The sequence below is a fragment of the Mytilus edulis genome, chromosome 11, assembly GCF_963676685.1.
Source record: "Mytilus edulis chromosome 11, xbMytEdul2.2, whole genome shotgun sequence".
Lineage (NCBI taxonomy): Eukaryota > Metazoa > Mollusca > Bivalvia > Mytilida > Mytilidae > Mytilus > Mytilus edulis.
This window is the reverse complement of record NC_092354.1, coordinates 1897060-1920132: the sequence shown is the minus strand read 5'-3', so window position 1 is coordinate 1920132 and position 23073 is coordinate 1897060. Positions and strand designations below refer to the sequence as shown.

General features: G+C 32.3%; 1 protein-coding gene across 1 annotated transcript in view; it reads left to right on the top strand.

Annotated features, from left to right (window-relative positions):
• The window catches only part of LOC139493887 (uncharacterized), a 452812-nt gene that overhangs the window by 410117 nt on the left and 19622 nt on the right, over positions 1-23073 (top strand). Inside the window, exons 12-15 of the mRNA XM_071282052.1 lie at positions 9580-9822; positions 10311-10790; positions 21011-21117; positions 22502-22955. Of these exons, the coding sequence (XP_071138153.1) occupies positions 9580-9822; positions 10311-10790; positions 21011-21117; positions 22502-22955 (1284 nt within the window). The remainder of the gene's footprint in view (positions 1-9579; positions 9823-10310; positions 10791-21010; positions 21118-22501; positions 22956-23073) is intronic.

Here is a 23073-nt window from a genome sequence, read left to right as displayed (position 1 = left end):
CCGACTGAAATGATTTATAATTACTTGTTTCTAATAAACGGACATTTGTTGTCCCAAGTAAATCCATACTTTCCTGAGAGTATTGCCACAGTGGGATATAGCTGATCTGCTTAAGACAAGTACATGGATGTTTTTTTTGTTCTGCCTACAATAGTAGAGGGTCATGATGTTTCTTGTTTGTGCGTCTCTCCCAGTTATTTGAAATAAACATGTAGTTTGTGATCACATCAACTTGAAACTTAGTTAATATATATAACTCAAGCAATTGAATATTTGATAAAAATTACGAATGGAAACGGGGAATGCTTCAAAGAAACTTCAACCAGATCAAAAAGCATAAAACAGCCCAAGGCCTCCCATTGGTCTCTAACACAGCGCGAAAATCCCACACCTAGAGGCTGCTTCAGCTGGCCCCTAAAGTTTAATGTATACAAGCATGTTTGCGCCTGTCCCAAGTCAGGAGCCTCTGGCCTTTGTTAGTATTGTATTATTTTAATTTTAGTTTCTTGTGTACAATTTGGAAATTAGTATGGCGTTCATTATCACTGAACTAGTATATATTTGTTAAGAGGCCAGCTGAAAGACGCCTCCGGGTGTGGGAATTTCTCGCTACATTGAAGACCTATTGGTGACCTTCTGCTGTTGTTTTTTCTATGGTGGTTGTTGTCTCTTTGACACATTCCCCATTTCCATTCTCAATTTTAAGTTCAGTGAAGATGGATGTCTCATTAAAATAAACTATTAGTATTTACAAAGTGTGGAATAATAAAATAAATTAAATAAATGGACAGGATATCACGCAATTACGTATTGAAGGGTTTCTTTGCAAGTACAAACTGATGGACGCCACTGGTGGATCAATAATTGTTCTCATGGACGTTTGTTGAGATTTGTGCTCTATCTGCAATTTTATGTTAAATGTTTTTATACGACCGCAAATTTTGAAAAAATTTTCGTCGTATATTGCTATCACGTTGGCGTCGTCGTCTGCGTCGTCGTCGTCATTGTCGTTGTCGTCGTTGTCGTCGTCGTCGCCGTCCGAATACTTTTAGTTTTCGTACTCTAACTTTAGTAAAAGTGAATAGAAATCTATGAAATTTTAACATAAGGTTTATGACCATAAAAGGAAGGCTGGTGTTGATTTTGGGAGTTTTGGTCCGAATATTTTAGGAATTAGGGGCCAAAAAGGGCCCAAATAAGCATTTTCTTGGTTTGCGCACTATAACTTTAGTTTAAGTTAATAGAAATCTATGACATTTTGACACAAGGTTTATGACCACAACAGAAAGGTTGGGATTAATTTTGGGAGTTTTGGTTTCAACAGTTTAGGAATTAGGGGCCAAAAAAAGGGCCCAAATAAGCATTATTCTTGGTTTTTGCACAATAACTTTAGGTTAAGTAAATAGAAATCAATGAAATTTAAACACAATGTTTATGACCACAAAAGGAAGATTGGTATTGATTTTGGGAGTTTAGGTCCCAACAGTTTAGGAATTAGGGGCCAAAAAGGGACCCAAATAAGCATTTTTCTTGGTTTTCGCACCATAATGTTAGTATAAGTAAATAGAAATCTATGAAATTTAAACACAATGTTTATGACCATTAGGCTAACTAAAATTAATTAGTAGATTTTCATCCAAATTTTTGAAAAAAATGGGGCGGGTGGGAGGATTTTATTTTTTAAATTTTATTTCATATGAAACCCTCGTCACGAGTTCTTCATACCACGGAGTATATGCTAGTGGAAAACAAGTTGTATAATGTATATACATGCTGTATAAGGAATCCTACACTATTTTTTAAACTCTTAAATAAAAATCCCCGATTGGCAACCACTGTTATACATGTAATTGCCGCTTTAGAAACCTATTTATAGTATACATCAAAAAGAAGAAAAATGAGGGCCCTCATGGGGTTTTTGATTATGTGATTACTTGGCCGTTTTTTTAATGATTATTTGATTATTAAGCCAAATATTTCATGATTATTTGATTACCTAGGACTGTATTTTTAGTTTATGATTATTTGATTACTAAAGATAAGCAAATATTTAATGATTATGTGATTATATTGGCAAAAAAATGGTGATTATGTGATTACTAGGACCCCCCCATGAGGGGCCTCAAAAATGCTCTCTTCATTTGGACTATACCTACACCAAATTTCTTTTGCTTTCTAAGCAATAGTTTGTAGTCCCCATAAAATCAATAAAATGTATTGGTACAATTGTATGCAACACAAGTATTATGAGTACAGAATAAAATTTAAACTCAGTGTTGAAAGTAATTATGATGTAAAACATGAACTTAACCAAAAAGTAGTTGTTGTTTAATGACTAAATTGAGGGTATTGGAACAGTTACAGAGGGTGTTTGCTGTTTGTCAACAACAAAAAACAGCCAAGGGTAAATAAAAGGGCTTGTTATAATTAAAATGCGTGTTTATCGATTTTTTTTTCTCAATATACGGTCATAAATCAAACAAGTTCGTGTTTGTGGCAATTTCTTTAATCCAGTCATGTTTTTTGTACCAATTTGTTCTACAATTCTTGCGCTTTGGATATCATTAAGTCCAAATTTCCTGACATAAAGTCATTGTATAAATAAAGTAAAAGAAACACGGTTTTCGATTCACTTGTGACTACAGCAATTTGCGTTCAAAGACAAGGCGCTTTACTCGTAACTCGAATATGTCATGCCCATCTCGTTATCAATCTCTATTCTCGGTAGATGATGTTGTCATCATAGAGCAGCAGAATATGTCGACTTAATCATTTTCTTTAGATTACTCGAAGAAATACAAAAACGAAATTTGAAACGAAGTTTTGAATGAAACGAAATTATCGATGGTTCCCGGTAACGGACATGAACAAAATCCGGAAATCGTATTTTTGTTAAATAAAAAAAATCGAGGCGGGACGATTTCAGAGGGGCGGGCGGGGATGAAAATCTAGCAATTAATTTTAATTGGCCTTAAAGGAAGGTTGGTATTGATTTTGGGAGTTTTGGTCCCAACAGTTTAGAAAAAAGGGGCCCAAAGGGTCCAAAATTAAACTTTGTTTGATTTCATCAAAATTGAATAATTGGGGTTATTTGATATGCCGAATCTAACTGTGTATGTAGATTCTTAACTTTTGGTCATGTTTTCAAATTGGTCTACATTAAGGTCCAAAGGGTCCAAAATTAAACTTAGTTTGATTTTGACAAAAAATGAATCGGTTGGGTTCTTTGATATGTTGAATCTAAAAATGTACTTAGATTCTTGATTATTGGCCCAGTTTTCAAGTTGGTCCAAATCTGGGTCCAAAATTAAACTTTATTTGATTTCATCAAAAATTGAATAAATGGGGTTCTTTGAAATGCCAAATCTAACTGTGTATGTAGATTCTTCATTTTTGGTCCCGTTTTCAAATTGGCCTACATTAAGGTCCAAAGGGTCCAAAATTAAACTAAGTTTGATTTTAACAAAAATTAAATTCTTGGGCCTCTTTGAAATGCTGAATCTAAACATGTACTTAGATTTTTGATTATGGGCCCAGTTTTCAAGTTGGTCTAAATCAGGATCTAAAATTTTTTATTAAGTATTGTGCAATAGCCAGGGTTTCCCCTGGGTCAATTATTTTTTTCGCCACCTCTTTCGCCAAAACAATATATTTTTCGCCACTTTATTATTTTTTTCGCCAAGTAACACAATATATTTTTCTTTTAAAATTTTCCTTTTTTTCAGCCCCCCCCCCTAAATAAGAAGTCGTTTTTACAACAAAACGAAGCAAGAATTGATCCCTCGTGTAAGGTGTAGTCATTACATTGAAGGGTTACTCTCATGCCAAACTTTTTGAATAGATTTCTTCATAACGACAGTTTTCTTTTCTAGACCATCGTAAATAAGTAAAACTATATGCTTGAAACACGTGTGTCACTGAAACGACTTTGGAGTACCCACTCAAATCAATGATCTATATGAAAGTTAAATGATAAAGTTTTAAATCAGAGACCTTTCTTGCTTTTGAACATTTTTCGTCATAACAACAATTTTCTTTTCTGGACTATCATTAAAAGAAGGAGAGGCAGCGTAAACATTTTGCTTCAAACACGTGCGTCGCAAAGTGGTTAATAGTTCCCTTTTGTGACATGTGACAGAAGCCATTTAATCATATCATTTTGTTATATCATAACAATCAACACCTTTAGTAATTAGTCCTTTGATGTGGATAGCTACGAATGATCTATGAATGCAATCAGCTGATTATTGATTTTCTGTCAAAATCTTAACGAGTTCAAGGTGAATTCCGAGTATTGTCTGATCGGTAAAGTCAGAGAAACCCGAAAAAAGTAAATAACAAGATGGCTGAAAATAAATCGTTTTATATATTTCTTTCGCCAAATTCTTTCGCCAATGACGAATTTTAATCGCCACAATTATTATTTTTTCGCAAATTGCGAAAATGGCGACCGCCAGCGGAAACCCTGGCAATAGCAAGTCTTTTCAATTGCACAGTATTGTGCAGTGGCAAGAAATATCTAATTTCACAATATTGTGAAATAGCTTTTTTTTTTAATTCGAGTTATCTTTCTTTGTCCAGAATAGGAAGCAAGAAATATCTTATTGCAAGAATTTTTTTTAATTAGAGTTATCTTTCTTTGTCCAGAATCAACTTAAATCTTTGTTATATACAATATACAATGTATATTCACTTTTTACTACCAACTTATAAATTTAAATAATCTTTACCATTCAGTGATAACAAGCAGTTTTTTTACATCTTAATATTTTATGATGTATTTAAATGAGTAGTTATTGTTGCAAACTCCATTAGAATATTTTAATTGAGATTAGTTTTGGAATAAGGGAAAGGGGGATGTGATTAAAAATTGGGTTCAATTTTTCTCATTTGAAATTTCATAAATAAAAAGAAAATTTCTTCAAACATTTTTTTGAGAGGATTAATATTTAACATCATAGTGAATTGCTCTAAGAGAAAACAAAAGTTTAAGTTCATTAGAACACATTCATTCTGTGTCAGAAACCTATGCTGTGTCAACTATTAAATCACAATCCAAATTTAGAGCTGAATCCAGCTTGAATGTTGTGTCCATACTTGCCCCAACCGTTCAGGGTTCAACCTCTGCGGTCGTATAAAGCTACGCCCTGCGGAGCATCTGGTTAAGGGACTTGTGTCTGTCTTTTCATGTTGACTCTAATAAGGGGAAGTTGAAATGCTGAAAACCAGCCATCAGCTCAACTGGATTATACAGAATAAGTAGTTTTTTGACATATTAATACATTGACACATAGACGGATAGACACATTGACCAGTTGACCTATTAAAAAATTGACATATTAAATAATTGACATATTAAAACATTGACAGATCATCATCTCAAAATTGAGGTATCAAAAGAGGATCAAATTCAAACATTGACACAAAGACATATGGACACATTGACCAGTTGACAAATTAACACATTGACATATTTATACATTGACAGTTCTAAAGCTTTTTACACATCAACGCCTTGAGAGATCTACACATTGACATATTGACACATTGACAGATCAACACTTAAACAGACTCATATACTGACACATTGATGTATCCACACTTAGACAGATCAACACAATAACAGACTCATATATGCATCGACACATCAGGCCTCTACCATGTCTACAATAACTTTTTTTCAACTTGTCCAGTAGGACAAGTACATACCAAAACTTACTTGTCCGAATGAAATTGTTACTTGTCCAATTTTTTTTTAACCCAAAATAACCTTTTTACATTTTAAGTTGATTAAAGGAACAAAACGAATTTAAATAATAGAATTGAATTTGATGAATTTCTTTTGAAATACTTTTCAAAAATATGAGTCAAGTACAACTGAATCTAGTCATGTCACAGGACTTAGGTTATAGTTTTCACCAATGCCAGTCTCATCAGAATCTATTCAAATGCAATCAATAAAAAGAAGAAGAGGTCTAATTGCCAATGAGAAAACGCATATGGTATTTATTAAAAAGAACATAATAAGGTAAGAAAATGAGATACTGATTTGTCTTGGTCCCAAATTGTCTCCTGTCTTGCCAAACTGTCTATCAATCATGTCTACTAAATATGTGTCCTACGGTGCCAGACTGTCTTAAACTTCGAGCTAAACCTGTCCAGGTGACGAACTGTACTATAAAGTTACCTTATCTATAAAGCGCAGCATTGATTCGGATCAGTAAGACTGGTTTCCGAGAATAGTATACTTTTGACCTGTTAAAAAGTACCTGACAAAGAACCAGTTTAAATTGTCGATTGCAAGTCGAAGAAAAAGGTTTTGCATTTGAATACAGAAACCCTGTGACAGAAACATGTCAAATTAATATTTGTTTTGTTTGTTTGTTGTTTATAATTATACTCTGTTCATTAAAGTTGGATGAAGTTTATTTTCTGCAGAATAATTGTACTTGTCCCAACGGACAAGCTTGATACAGCTTTTACTTGTCCACCCTTTTTTCCCTCTGGTACCGGACAATTGGACAAGCGTTATTGTCGAGGTCTGCACATTGCTATATTGACACACTGATAGATTAACACTTTTACAGATTCATACATCAGCACATTGACATATCGACAAACTGACAGATCAACACGAAACAGACTCATCAATTGGCATATTGCTACACTGACAAATCAACACATAAACATATTCATACATCAACACATTGTCATATTGATACACTGACAAATCAACACTTAAACAGATTCATACATCAACACATTACCATATTGACACACTGACAGATTAGAAAAAAATAACAGACTCATATATTGACTCATTGTTATATTGAAACACTGACAGATCAACACATCAACTGACTCATACATCAACATTTGATATATCAACACATTGACAGATCAACACATTAACAGACTCACACATCAACACATATACATATTGACACATCAACATATCAACACATTAACATACTAAAACATCTACACATTGATACATCGACACACTGACAAATCAACCCATTAACACTCATACATCAAAACACTGACAGATCTACATAGAACAAGACTCATACATCAACACAATGAAATATTGATACCTTGAGAGACTTAAAAATCAATGCATTGCCATATAAACACACTGACAGATTCAAACATCAACACATTCAAACATCAAACATTAATACACTGATATATCAATACATTAACACTCATACATCGACACATAAACATATTGACACACTGACAGATCAACACATCAACTGACTCATACATCAACATTTGATATATCAACACATTGACAGATCAACACATTAACAGACTCACACATCAACACATAGACATATTGACACACTAACAGATTTAACACATCAACACATTGACATATTGATACACTGACAGATCAACATATTAACAGACTGGTACATCAACACATTGACATTCTGACACACTGACAAATCAACATATAAACAGACCCATACATCAGCACATATACATATTGACACATTGACAAACTTAACACATTAAAAGATTCACACTGATAGATCAACATATTAAAAGACTCGTACATCAACACAATGACATATTGAACAGACACATTGACATATTGACACACTGACAGATCAACATATTACCAGTCTCCCACTTCAACAATTTGACATATCCACACACTGACAAATCAACACTTTAACACAGATTTGTCATCACGCTGACAGATCAACACATTGATAGGCTCATACATCAACACATTGACATATTGACACACTTACATATCAACATATAACCAGATTCATACATCAACACATTGACATATTGACACACTTACATATCAACATATAACCAGATTCATACATCAACACATTGACATATTGACACACTTACATGTCAACATATAACAAGATTCATACATCAACACATTGACATATTGACACACTTACATATCAACATATAACCAGATTCATACATCAACACATTGACATATTGACACACTTACATAACAACATATAACCAGATTCATACATCAACACATTGACATATTGACACACTTACATATCAACATATAACCAGATTCATACATCAACACATTGACATATTGAAACATTGACAGATCAACACTTAAGCACACATACATCATCACACTAATAGATCAACACATTGATAGACTCATGCATCAGCACATTGGATATTGACACACTGACATATCAACATATTACCAGACTCAAACATCAACACATTGACATATTGACACACTGACATATCAACACATTCCCTGACTCAAACATCAACACATTGACATATTGACACACCGAATATCAACATCTTACCAGACTCAAACATAAACACATTGACAGATGAACACATTAACAGACTCATACATTGACACATTGACAGATCTACACATTAACAGACTGAAACATTTGCATATTGACAATTTGACACACTGACAAATCAACACATTAACAGACTAAAATATTCACACGTCGACATATTGACACATTGACAGGATCATACATCAATACATAGACATATAGACACTCTTGAACATATTGAACCACAAACATATTGAAAAACTCATACATTAACACATTAACATATTGACACACTGTCAAATCAACACATTAACAGTCTCTAACATCCACAAGTTGACATTACGACACATTAACAGACTCACACAGCAACTCATTTGGATATTGACACACTGACAGATGAACACTATTACAGATTCATAAATCTACACATGACATATCAAAATATCAACACATTAACATACTAAAACATCTACACATTGATACATCGACACACTGACAAATCAACCCATAAACACTCATACATCAAAACACTGACAGATATACATAGAACTAGACTCATACATCAACACAATGACATATTGATACCTTGAGAGACTTAAAAATCAATGCATTGCCATATAAACACACTGACAGATTAACACATTAACATATTCAAACATCAATGCATTAACACACTGATATATCAATACATTAACACTCATACATCGACACATAAACATATTGACACACTGACATATTAACTAAAATTTCAGACTCATACATACACCTTGACATATTTATTGGCACACTAACAGATCAACAAATTAACAGACTTGTACATCAACATGTAGACATATCAACACACTTATAAATTAAAACATTAACAGATAAATTCATCCACACAGAGATATCGACAAACTGACATTTTAACACATTATCATGCAGACTCATACATCAACACAGACATATTGACACACTGAAATTTCAACACATTAAAATATTCATATATCAACACATTAACATATTAAAACACTAACAACTTAACACATTAACCGACTTCTACATCATTACACCAATAATTCAATACATAAACAGGCTAATACATCAACACATAGACATAAAGACATTGTGACATATTTAACACATTGACATATCGAAAAGATGACATATCAACATATTAACCAACAAATGAGGAGAAATTATCTATGAGCATGATGAGTGTTTGTATGGATACATTTTTTTTTTCACAACATGAACAAATCAAAACTTTCCATTTTTTTTTTTTTTTTTTTAGATTCCATCGGAAAAGGGCAACAGTCTGCCATGTTAAATCGTTTATTAGGGAAGGGCAGCTATGAATCTTTTGATATGAGATGCATGGTAACTGGCCAATTTTCTGTTGGGAAGTCGACTCTTGTTAAGCTGTTAGCTGGAGAAATTATACCTGATGGTCGACACCCGACAGATGGGATTTCTCTGGTAGAAGGTCGCTGTGGCCTAGATATTCTTACAAAAGAGTGGATTCTTGTTGATCAAGGTGAGAAAGGGCATAAGTACAAACATCGGACCACATTTAAAAAAAACTCTATTGCATGGACTGCGCTATCAGCAGAGATGTTATAGCACTGATTTAAATTAGTTTCACATTGTAGCCATTTTGTTTGTGCCTTCTATTCACGCACCATATTAATTCAATATCAAATCTTATTTGTGTATCAAAATCTTAACATCATTACTAATCTCATTAGAAGGATGTTAAGGTTTTTATATTTTGAAATTGAATTTAAATGTTAAAATTATGCAATGAATTAACATTTATTTTCCATATTCAAATTGATAATGTCATCAATCAATCAGTTAAAATATGACTCTCTTTAAAATGTGTTAATAGCATTATGTAAATGTTACACCTGATAAGATATGATTCTTATCTTAATTCTGATTTTTCTTACATTCTTCACTTGATTTTGACAGCCTGCAGCTGTTTTGGGTTTGATTTACCTGATGTATTAAATATAATTTCAGACTCTTATAATGCCCTTGATGTTGTGTACCATAAGGTTTTAATGACCTCTCTCGAAGAAGAGGAGGAGAGTGAACTTACCAACAAAGCTTCAGATACAAGCCCAACTGGTTATGCCAAAGCCACACAGTCCTCTTTGCCCTCAGAACAGTCTGCTGCAGCACAATCTCCACCATTTACGAAATCCTCCAATGTGCCTCACACGGTAAAACAGATAGAAAAGAAAATGAGAACAAGAATGACTAAAGAAGAAATAAGAAAGAAAATGGAAAAGGTCCTCAAAAGTGGGAAGTATAAAATGAAAGTTGGACGTCTTATCTTCTGGGATTTTGGTGGACAATACGTTTATTTAACAACACACCAGACCTTCATGACGTTCCGGGCATTGTTTCTTGTAGTATTTGATGGGAGCAAAGGTTTGCATGAACAGGTCCCTGATGTGATGTGTTTTCCAGGGCAGCACATGACACCAACACCAGCAGGTAATATGCATGTTATTTACACTCCGATAATGCGAACAATCATTTCTATAACAGCAAGGTGATAATTCAAAAAAATAAAAAAATGTCTTTTCTAAATATTTAAGCAAACCAAAATGTTTACGTAACTTGTTTACATTGCCACTTTGAGCTTGTCACAAACTACCATATTACCCTCAATATGTCTCACATTTTGAAACATTGATATAAGGTTATACAATAATATTTATCAAAGATACCAGGTTTTATTTTTTGTATGTCGGAAAGTGTTTTGTATACACAAAAATGATCAGTTAAATTTGAATTAAATTGAGTGGCCAACTCTTTAAGGAAGTTAGAGCATGAGCAAACAACTGAAAATGTTTAAATCAGTCGGCAGAACAATAGAATGACATCATGATATATTGTGATAAAGCGCTTTCTTGAAAATTTCTTTAGATTTTGAATTAGTGAATTCTCACAAAAAGGAGCCGATGATTTTAGCATAAGCATGAACAGAGTGTTGCATTTATTGACAGACAACATGATATTTTTATACAACTGCAAAAAGTGTTTGCGGTCGTATATTAGTATGACATTGGCATCTTTGTCATCGTCCCAAGACCAGGGATGATTCCAGGTGTTTTCAAATGGGTCCCTTGAACATCAAATTGGGAATTTTCATCCCAATTGGGAATTTTTTATGCATACAATCTAAGACGAAATAATATCCCTTTCCTGTAAAAACGGAAAATGTATATTTTAAAGTTTCACCATGTACACTGATTGAAGAAGTTATTGGATTCAGACCAGGGAAGTTGTAATACATGATCATCATTTCACATGATGCACTATCATCTTAACTTTGGTAAACGCGGCATATTGCAAAAACATATATACCAGCTAACATAAACCTATGGCAAGCAGTTTGGCTATTTTTTCGAATTTCAAATTATCTCATAATATATAAGATATATTATATCATATATAAGATTTATATAAGATATCTTTTATAATATATAAGATATATCATTCAATATATGAGATAACTTATAATTTTTCATTTTGAAAAGCTATCTTATATATTATATCATATATCATATATTATATGATATGTCTTATATTATATGAGATATCATATATATTTAATAAGATATCTAATAAAGTTTAAAAACTTTATTAGATATCTTACATACTTCATAAGATATCTTATATACTTTATAAGATATCTTATAACTTTATAAGATATCTTATATACTTTATACTTAGATGTCTTATATACAAGTAATAAGATATATTATATACTTATAAGATATCTTATATACTTCTTGTACTTTATAAGATATGCTATATTCTTTATAATATATCTTATATACTTTATAAGATATCTTATATACTTTATAATATATCTTACCTATAACTACAGAAAAGTGATAAAATTGTGAATTACTGTAAGAAAAGTTGTAACTTCATCTAAAGATGCCATTATTTTTATCAACATACAAGTGTATGCTACTCTTCCCTGAAAAAAAATTGAAATTAACAAATTTCAAAGATTATACAACCGTATTTTTGTGTTGTTTCTCGCGTTACTTTTCGCTTCCGAAGTGCATAACGCTGACTGATTTATAGATAATAGTCACCGGCAAATTCGTAAATTTTGCTTTCAAATAACAAAGAACATCGACCAATAAGATTAGTCAGAAGAAAATGCCGAGAACTTTAAGTATTTCTGTAGCAGGTGTAATAACACTGGCGTGACTTTGGTGTCTGATTTCGTAACGCAAATTTTAGATGATGTTATCTGCTTTGTTGTAATAGAATTCTTAAAAACAATATGCAAATATGAACTCTCGCGAGATGTTCAAACAGGTAAATCAGAGATGATTTACATTCTTGTTTTGATCTTCGTAATAATTAAGTTAGAAAATGACGTTATCGTTATGCGATAAATTTCACACGAAACAGAAGCCCAGTTATTTATCAAAATTGTTTTTGTCGTTAAGTTCTAATCATTTCCGGTCATACGTGAAACATGTGACTAACATGTGATCACGCCCTTACCTCCCGACATACGATATACTAGGTCTACACATTGTTTTTGTTTCCAACGGGATGTTAGCAAACATAATCTGTAGACTTGTTTCGTCTTGTTTAAAAAAGGAAAATACAATTTTCAAAGAGATTGCGCCGGGGGTCTATTATTTTTCCTATGTGCATAATGTTACATACGATCTTGTGTGAAAATAAATGCCCAATGACTTGACAAAATCGATTTCAGATTTGACCGACGTTTTAACACACTTCGTTTCCCAATAACGATGTAAAGGGTCCTTGGAAAATTCAATCAACATTACGTCTCTTATCATTGTGCCGATGCTCATTGGATTGATTTTGCTTCAACAGTAAATATTACTGGATATTTTAGGTGAATAAAGATAATTTAATAAAAAACACATGTTAATATACCGTTACACTTGGAATGTACAAAGTTGGTATCTATGTCACAATTTTTAATTCTTTTTTTTTTATTCATGTTCTGCAAACACTTTTCAGAAACACAATCAACTTGTCTAAGGAAAAGTAAACTTATAACATACATGACTTGAAACGAAGTACTTTATTGATTTTAGCCCACTAAAGTAGGTTAAAATGTGGAAACCATGTTTCTCTAATTTTTGTGCTATTTTCACATTTCCTGACTGGTGTGAGAAAAATATTTCTCCTCACTAGTGAAAAATCTGTTCTCGGCAAATGATTAGTCGAAATTTGATTATGACGTCTAAATGTTTTGTTTTCTTCTGAATTTTCTTATTGTGACGTCATGAAAAAAGGCGACCATGCCTGATGACGTCGCATATAAAGAACACAAATTTCTGAAAATCTTTGAAAAAGAAGGATGAAATTCATTAGAGAAACAGATTCCTACACTATAACTCGTGTATTACGATATTTCTCCACTCGAGACAGTTAAATTTTATTATTTAAAGCGCGAGGCTTGCCGAGCTCTTTAAATAACTAAAATTTAACTGTCGAGAGAAACACAATCAGCTTGTCTAAGGAAAAGTAAACTTATAACGGACATGACTTGAAACGAAGTACTTTATTGATTTTAGCCCACTAAAGTAGGTTAAAATGTGGAAACCATGTAGATGGTGTACAGGTCACAAATATCACATGGTGCCTATTTTAAAGATTTTAATTCCAAGTTAAAAGTTTTTTTCTTTACTGGATTTAAAGCATTTTACATTGCCAATGATTTGGAATAAATTGTATATAACTGGAATTTCAAACCAAACATAAAAATATTTTTTTGGCTAAAACATCAAGATACAACGATTATGGTATCCTGTATCAATGAAGAAAATTTGGAAATTTCTGAATAAATTGTACTAATTGTTTTCAAAACAAATCTCAAAACATTTAAGATGGATTTAAAAAAAAAAAGTATACTGTTCAGGTTATTTTACGCAGATTTTGAAATAAAATAAAACTAAAATAATGCTTTCGGTTTCTTATGGTTTCCTGTCACGTTTAAAACAAACCTTTTATTTAACATTGAAAATAGATTTTAAATATTAAAATGAAGCAAGTAACACTAGTTATGGTGTTCATTTATGTCTTTTGAAATATATTGTGCAAAAAAAGGAAATAAAGATTGGTTTCCTGTTTGGTTTCCTGTCACGTAAACGGTGAATCAAAATGTATTAATTTTTCCTTGAAAAACTCAATTGTTCCATTCATACTATTCTAACACCAACACAACCCACAGAATAAAAGTTAAAGTTTTAGAACTTATAAAAAAGGATACAAAAAGAAACCAAAGGCCGAATACCAAATTATGGTCCATATACTTTAAAAGATATCTTATATACTTTTATTTTATATACTTTATACTTAGATATCTTATATACTTTATAAATTATCTTCTAAAGTTCATAAGATATTTCAAAAAGACTATGAAATATCTTATATTTTTATATAAGATATCTTGTATAGTTTATTGGTTATCATATTAAGAAAATTATATCAGATATCTTATAAATTATATGAAATATCTTATAATTTATATACGATATCTCTAATAATATATATCTTATAAATAATCTTTTTTATTAGATATCTTATATAAAATAGATCTTATATAAGAAAGAAGATATTTAATATCGATTATAAGATATCTTACATAGTATATAAGATATCTTATTAATATACTTTATATAAGATTTCTTATATAGGTTATAAGATATATCACATAGTCTATAAGATAGCTTATATAATTTATAAGATATCTTATAAAAAAAAATATGAAAAAAAAACATCATCCATTGGGTATTTTTTCAACAGATCATCTCTATAAACTCACCTTGATTCAAATGAATTTCAAATTGAACTGGCCAATATTGTTGAATTCAGAAAATCAATTACAAAAGTTTATATACTAACAAAAATGTAACTGATAGGTATTTAAAGCAACGGAACCAGAGAACTTTAAAATTATCTGGATCATTTTCATATCTTTTGAAACAGTTCCATAATGATGACATTGATTTCAAGGGGGGGGGGGGGGGGGGGGGGGCTCATTTCATGAATGGTCTATCATCAACATTATTTTCAAAAACGTTCAAACTTTTGTCTTTTGAGGAAATAGAGCAAAATATAAAATAATTTCTTTTACAAAACAATTTTTAATCAAATTACATAACGGAATCTGCTAGGCAGTTCGCTTTTACGAGATCGGCGCCACATAAAAATTATACATCAATGTAAAAAAATTTGAATTTTTCTCTTTGCCGAGGTCTGCTTTGACACCCATTTTGTCCAAAAAAATGTTATTGATCAACCTGCTGAGCGATCTTCTTTTACGAGATAAATTACTCCCATAACATTTTAATCAATTGAATCCAGCGGCTACGTTTTGACGACAAACTATGAAAAATATAGTTGCCGTAATCGGTGACGGAAACTTTCACGGAAAAATCAATTTTTATTTTATTTTCCTGAATTGGGAATTCATATTAAGCGGCCCTAAACTGTATAGTGGAATCATCCCTGCAAGACACATTGGTTTTCGCACAATAACTTAAGTTTAAGAAATGGATCTCAATGAAATTTTACCATAAGGTTTAATTTCACAAAAGGAAAGTTGGGATTGATTTTGGGGGTTATGGTACCAAGAGTTAAAGAATAAGGGGCCAAAAATAAGCATTTTTGCAACTTCCAGACAATAACTCGTGTGTTGGTGTAAGGATCTCTCATACATTGTACCACAAGGTTCCATATCACAAAGGGAAAGCTGGAATAGAGTTTGTGGGTAATTGCCCGAAACTTTTAGGAATTAAGTGCCAAAAAGGGGCCGAAAATAAGCATTTGTCTAGTTTCCAGACACTTACTTGTGTTCAAGTATATGGATCTCTCTGAAATTTTACAGCAAGGTATCATACCACAAAGGGAAGGCTAGGATTGATTTTGCGGGTAATTGCCTGAAATTTTTTGGAATAAGGGGCCAAAAAAGGTAAAAAAACATGCATTTTTTCTAGTTTCAGGACAATAACTTGTGTGTAAGTGTATGGATCTCTCTGAAATTGTACTGCAAGGTATCAACCACAAAGGAAAGGCTGGGATTTAGTTTGGGGTGATGAATCATTAGGGGTTCAACAAATTTGTGGGTTTTTTTTTTTTTTTTCTTTAACTTTTTTTATTTTAAGTTGTTTATTTCTGATATATATATAAAAGCAAATAATAATGATATGGCAGGAGATACACAACAAACAGGATAATTATGTAAATTATTACTGTTCAGGGTTTGACCTCTGCGGTCGTATCAGGCTGCGCTCAGTGAAGCATTTTATTTTAAATTTGATTTTGAATTTGTTCTGGCAAATATTACATCAGACGATTTTTGTCAAGCCTGCAACTTTTGTCGCAGAAAGCTTGACATAGGGATAGTGATCCAGCGGGCGGCGGCGTTAACTTATTTCTTAAAAGATTAACATTTACGAAGGTGGAAGACCTGTATGCTGCATACTTTGTTTATGTATTTGCGTACCTTGCAAGGTCCTCATGTCTGTCAGACAGTTTTCACTTGACCTTGACCTCATTTCATGGATCAGTGAACAAGGTTTTGCGCCTGTCCCAAGTCAGGAGCCTCTGGCCTTTGTTAGTCTTGTATTATTTTTAATTTTAGTTTCTTGTGTACAATTTGGAAATTAGTATGGCGTTCAGTATCACTGAACTAGTATATATTTGTTTAGGGGCCAGCTGAAGGACGCCTCCGGGTGCGGGAATTTCTCGCTACATTGAAGACCTGTTGGTGACCTTCTGCTGTTGTTTGTTTTTTATTTGGTCGGGTTGTTGTCTCTTTGACACATTCCCCATTTCCATTCTCAATTTTATTAAGTTTTGGTTGTCAAGTCCATATCTCAAATACTATAAGCAATAGGTCTAGTATATTTGTTGTATGGAAGGATTGTAACTAAGGTGTACATGTCCAACTGGCAGGTGTGATTTGACCTTAACCTCATTTTCATTTCATTGAGTTTTAGTATTTTTTCTAATACTAAATGTAATAGGTAAACTATATTTTGTGTATGGAAGTATTTTATGATGTACAAAGTCATGTCAGTCTCCAGGTATCATCTGACCTTGACCTCATTTTCATGGATCATTGAGCAATGTAAAGTTTTCATGGTTAAGTTTGTTTCTTAGATACAAAAAGCAATAGTTTAAATATATTTAATGCATAGGTTGATTGTATGATGAACATGTATTTCTATTTAGTTTATCTGACCTTGACCTCATTTTCTTGGATCAAGTTAAGTTTATGTGATAGTTGTAGTAAAACTTTATTTAGGACTATCAACATAATATAAATGGTTAGTAAAGAAGGCGAGATATTTCAGTGTGTGCACTATTGTTGTTATTCCTTAAATCTATTTTTGTTAAAACTTCGTATTAAATAGCAGCAAAACAAATGTTATCCTTAATTGTGTCAAAATATGTTTATTTGTTGTAAAATTAAGTTAAGCAATGTATTGTCAAATTCACAATTAATGGCCTAGTCATTAAGCAATGTTAAAAAAAATGTTTTCCTATAGAGATTCTTATTGTTTTAAATGAGTAAACCACAAAACATATTTAATGTTAGAATGTTTACATACTGATTTCTCAAAATATCTACCCACAGACTAAAAAAAATATTTTTGATGAGGAGGATTTATCATGGTGGTATTTTGAAGGTGTTGCTTTGCTTGAACTAAAACTGGACATATTTATAAAGACAAAACATAGCATTTGATATATTGTAGTTTGTCTGTCCATCCATTATCATTTCAGACAAAAATAAAATATTTTTTTAATCAGTTCTTACTTTAACGCACGTTTTAATTGAAGGAATAAAGCTTCTTTTTATACGACCGCAAAAATTGAAAAAAAGTGGTCGTATATTGGTATCACGTTGGCGTCGTCGTCGTCGTAGTCCGAAGACATTTGGTTTTCGCACTATAACTTCAGTTTTAGTAAATAGAAATCTATGAAATTTTGACACAAGGTTTATGACCACAAAAGGAAGGTTGGGATTGATTTTGGGAGTTTTGGTTCCAACAGTTAAGGAATTAGTGGCCAAACAGGGGCCCAAATAAGCATTTATTTTGGTTTTCGCACCATAACTTTAGTATAGGTAAATAGAAATTTATGAAATTTAAACACAATTGTTATATACAATGTATATTCACTTTTACTACCAACTGATAAATAAAAACAATCTTTACCATTCATTGATAACAATGGATAACAAACACTTTTCTTACATTTTAATATTCTATGATTTCCTTAAATGAGTAGTTATTGTTGCAAACTCCATTAAAATTTTTAATTGAGATCAGTTTTGGAATAAGGGAAAGGGGGTGTATGTGAAAAAAAAATTAGGGGGGGTTCAATTTTTCTCATTTCAGATTTCATAAATAAAAAGAAAATTTCTTCAAACACTTTTTTGAAAGGATTAATAATCAACAGCATAGTTTAAAATTGCTCAAAGGCAAAAAAAGATTTTAAGTTCGTTAGACCACATTCATTCTGTGTCAGAATCCTATGCTGTGTCAACTATTTAACCACAATCCAAATTAAGAGCTGAATCCAGCTTGAATGTTGTGTCCATACTTGCCCCAACCGTTCAGGGTTCAAGCTCTGCGGTCGTATAAAGCTGCGCCCTGCGGAGCATCTGGTTGATTTATATAATTTTCAAATAATGCAATTCCAGAGTTACAGAACTTTGTTCACTACATAATTTCAGTATGATTGAATGTGTATTGAAGGACATGCATCGTTAGAAACCCACTTATCAACATCTCCATTTATTGCATTAAGTTAAACTTTTCTATGTTATGCAACCTTCTTAGAACTGATTGAAATTATTCCAGAAAAATAAGATTTTTTTTAGTTTTCAGTTATGACTTCTTAAAAAAACTAATTTTGAAAATAAATCTTAGGAAATGTGGTCTACTTTTCAACAATACTACCTGGCTTTAAATGTCTGTTGTACGGTCCGGGGACACAGTCATCATCCTTTGATTTTCCTTCTCTACAAATAGAGTCCCTCATGTGACAATGTATAACTTGGAATTTTTTTTTCTTACACCATCGAGATTTATTTCCTTATATTTTATGCCTAAAAAAGTAAATACAGTTGGAATTACTTGTCAAATTGGGACATGAATTTGCATACAACCGCACACATTTGTTGGGATCATATAATGCTATTATGTCGTCGTCCGTCGACACATTTACGAGTTTGACTGTCCCTTTGGTATCTTTCGTCCCTCTTTTAGTTTCCGGACAATAACTTTAGTTTTAAGTGAATGTATCACTATGAAATTTTACAATTATATTTAATATTACAAAAGGAAGGATGATTTGGGGTTTATAGTACCAACAGTTTAAGATATAGGGGCCAAAAAGGGACCAACAAACAAGCATGTTTGTAGTTTCAGGAGAATAACTTGTGTGTCAGTGTACGGATCGCTGTGGCATTGTACCACAAGGTTCCATATCACAAAGGGGTTGAGTTTGGTGGTAATTGCCCAAATCATGCAGGAATTAGCTGCAAAAAAGGGGGACAAAAACAAGCAATGTTTGTAGTTTCAAGACAATAAGGGAAGGCTGGGATTGAGTTTGGGGGTATTGTTTCAAAGTGGGGGGGGGGGGGCAATATTTGGAGGGGGGATTTTTTTCCCCAATTTTTTTAAGGGTTCATATCTATTTTTATTTCAAAAAAAATTGAAAATTTTTAAGAATAGATTTTTTAGGTCTTTTACCGCAATTATTTTGTGTCAGAAACCTATATTTATTTCAAAAATTTGAACTCAATCGAAATTCAGACAGCATCAAGCTTAAAGAGGTCATAATTTGCCTCAACTGTTCACGGTTCGACCTCTGCGGTCGTATTAGACTGCGCTCAGTAAGCATTTAATTTGGTAATGTAGGGATTTTGTCCATTTTGAAAAGGCCAATAATTAGTATATCTGAAGCTGTTACACTGAATTATAGACCCTCTTAACCTTAAATTGTACACATATTGAGTTAGAGCTGGTGGATATTTCTATAATTTATCATAATTTGTCCCAAAAGTGGTACATTATACTATATAAATCTTTTTTGGATAGAGCAGGTGTGATTTTTTTAATTTGAATTTTTTTGTTTAAAAGAAATGCACCACGGAATAACTGTGTTCTCGGTCATAAATGATAATTAAAAAAAAAACCAAGACAGCGATTAGAACAAACACACAATCCAAGGGCTATTCCATAAAATCTTGCACAGGACCGCAACTTGAACCTGCCATCATTTTAGTGGTGTGAAATATTAGTTTGTATACGTTTTAATTGTATGCAGGTCTAAAGCATTGTTTGTTACCTTGTAATATGCCTTCCTTTAACTATCCTGTGTTATTGAAATAGTCTGAAGAACAAATACAACAATTTAGAATGAACATATATTCTGAAACAATTTAAAGGAAGACTATTACCATGCAGCTGTTTAAATATTAGGTTCATAAAGTATTAATATTTTATCAACCTCATTTATTTAAACAGCAATTCAGCCAGTTTTTTTTTTAAATAAGGGGTTAACAAGACAAAAGACAATGAGATTGTAAAAGTGTGATATCACAAATATGAAAAATGCAGAATGTATATACTTGTTTATACACTGTACTTTTTTTTATGACAGATTTTGATTTTATTTTGTAGTATTCTTGCAGTATTGGGTCAATTCCATCCTGACCTATTGTAAGGTTGTATATGCAGGCATTCCAAAGATTTTGTTTGTTGCCACTCACAAAGACAAAGTACCATTGGTGAGTGATCTTATGTTAGAAATATAGTAGTTAGTCATTGCCATTTGAAACACTTGAATAATGTGTAAAAACTGCTTACATAATGATAATATGCCGATATGTCTTAACTTGACCAAACTTCGTGTAAAGCTACACTTTTGAAAGAACAAGATCCTAATTGATTGGTGGGTAATAGACTTAAGATCAGATTACAGGGTCTATAACTAGAGTAGACTATATGAAGAACTACTTATAGATAAGAAAAATGATATTCGGTTTGCGTTTGTTTTAATATTCAAAAGTAAAATCACAAAAATACTGAACTCAGAGGAAAATCAATTTGGAAAGTCCATAATCACATGGCAAAATAAAAAAAAAAACGCATCAAAAACGAATGGACAAGAACTGTCATATTCCTGACTTGGTACAGGCATTTTCAAATGTAGAAGATTTTCTTTGCCGTGTCACTCTCGGTCATGGTCTTTTCACTTTAAACAATTGCTCAGTTTAAATTGTTAAAGTTTGTATTTTCTTGGCCGTGTCACTCTCGGCATAGTCTATTGACTTTAAACAATTGCTCAGTTTAAATGTTAAAGTTTGAGTTTTCTTAGCCGTGTCACTCTCGGGCATGGTCTATTGACTTTAAACAATTGCTCAGTTTAAATGTTAAAATTTGTTTTTTCTTTGCCGTGTGGCTCTCGGGCATTGTCTATTGACTATAACAATTGCTCAGTTTGATTGTTAAAGTTGTATTTAAGTCAGTTTTATTTCAACAAATATTTTGACAAAGTGAAAGTTTAGCATTTAGTGGTACTGCACAAGATATACGTCTTAACTGTATTTTCAGTGATGTAAGTCCCCAAAATATTTGAAATTCCAAAACGTAATACAAATGTTGATGAGTTGATGAAATCAAAAATCTGGACAGGGAATGCATGAGGACGATTCATGCTTTGTTTTAAAATAATTATAATTTTTATCAACAAAAAATTGAACTATAACAATATCCATATGTTCATGCAAATACCCTCTTGACCTGTTTTAGATGTATTGCCAACTTATTAAATGTGACTTATTTGTTTACTTATGTTTCTATACTAGGTAGGTAAAGTGAATTACCAAACACAAATATAAATAGCTAGTGTTTCCTTCAAAAGACCCTTTTCATTTTATTCCCCTTGGAATGTAAGATTTAACAACTGATAACAGTTTCAGTCTGTTATCTTTGAAAGTATAAGATCTAGGTTAAAAGTGTAAAATTGACCTATAAGAAAAGATGTATGTCATTTGAAAATTTGAGATTGTAGTACGTGTTGGAATATTCCACCATTGAAGATGCATATAAATCACCAGGTGTGCGATGCAGTATCAGTGTATTATTTTGTCAACTTTTTATGTTTAACAGGAGAATATTGCGACCAGACGTGAAGAGCTTTACAGAGGAATTGAGGAATTGTTTAAAGACCACGAGGGAAAACATCATCTGGTCCTTAGACCTCTAATATTTGTCAATGCCAAAGATCAAGCCGACCCAGAAATAGAAGTTCTGAAGAAAACCATAACAGAACTAACATTCGACCACCCATGCTGGGGTGAAAGGATGCCGAATGCATGTGTTCCACTGGAGCTTGAGATCGCTGAACTAGTGGCAGAAGGAAAGCAAATAATGTCATTGGCTGAAGTTAAAGAATTAAATGCTATCAGCGAGGTGTCTGTCCTGTCTCCTGAGCAGTTGACCGATTTTCTACATTATCAACATTCTCTAGGGAAAATTGTCTATTTTGACACACCACAGCTAAGAGATAATGTTATCATCAGTCCCCTTCTTATGGTGGAAGTTATGAGATCTTTTATTACTGGTGTGTAAATATTTTCATTGAGTAATAATTAAATTGCTGGTAAAAAACATACCAAAATATTGTTTACCAGCCAATAATAGCACTAGGGACTGTTAAATGGTGCCCTTAACTAATCTTT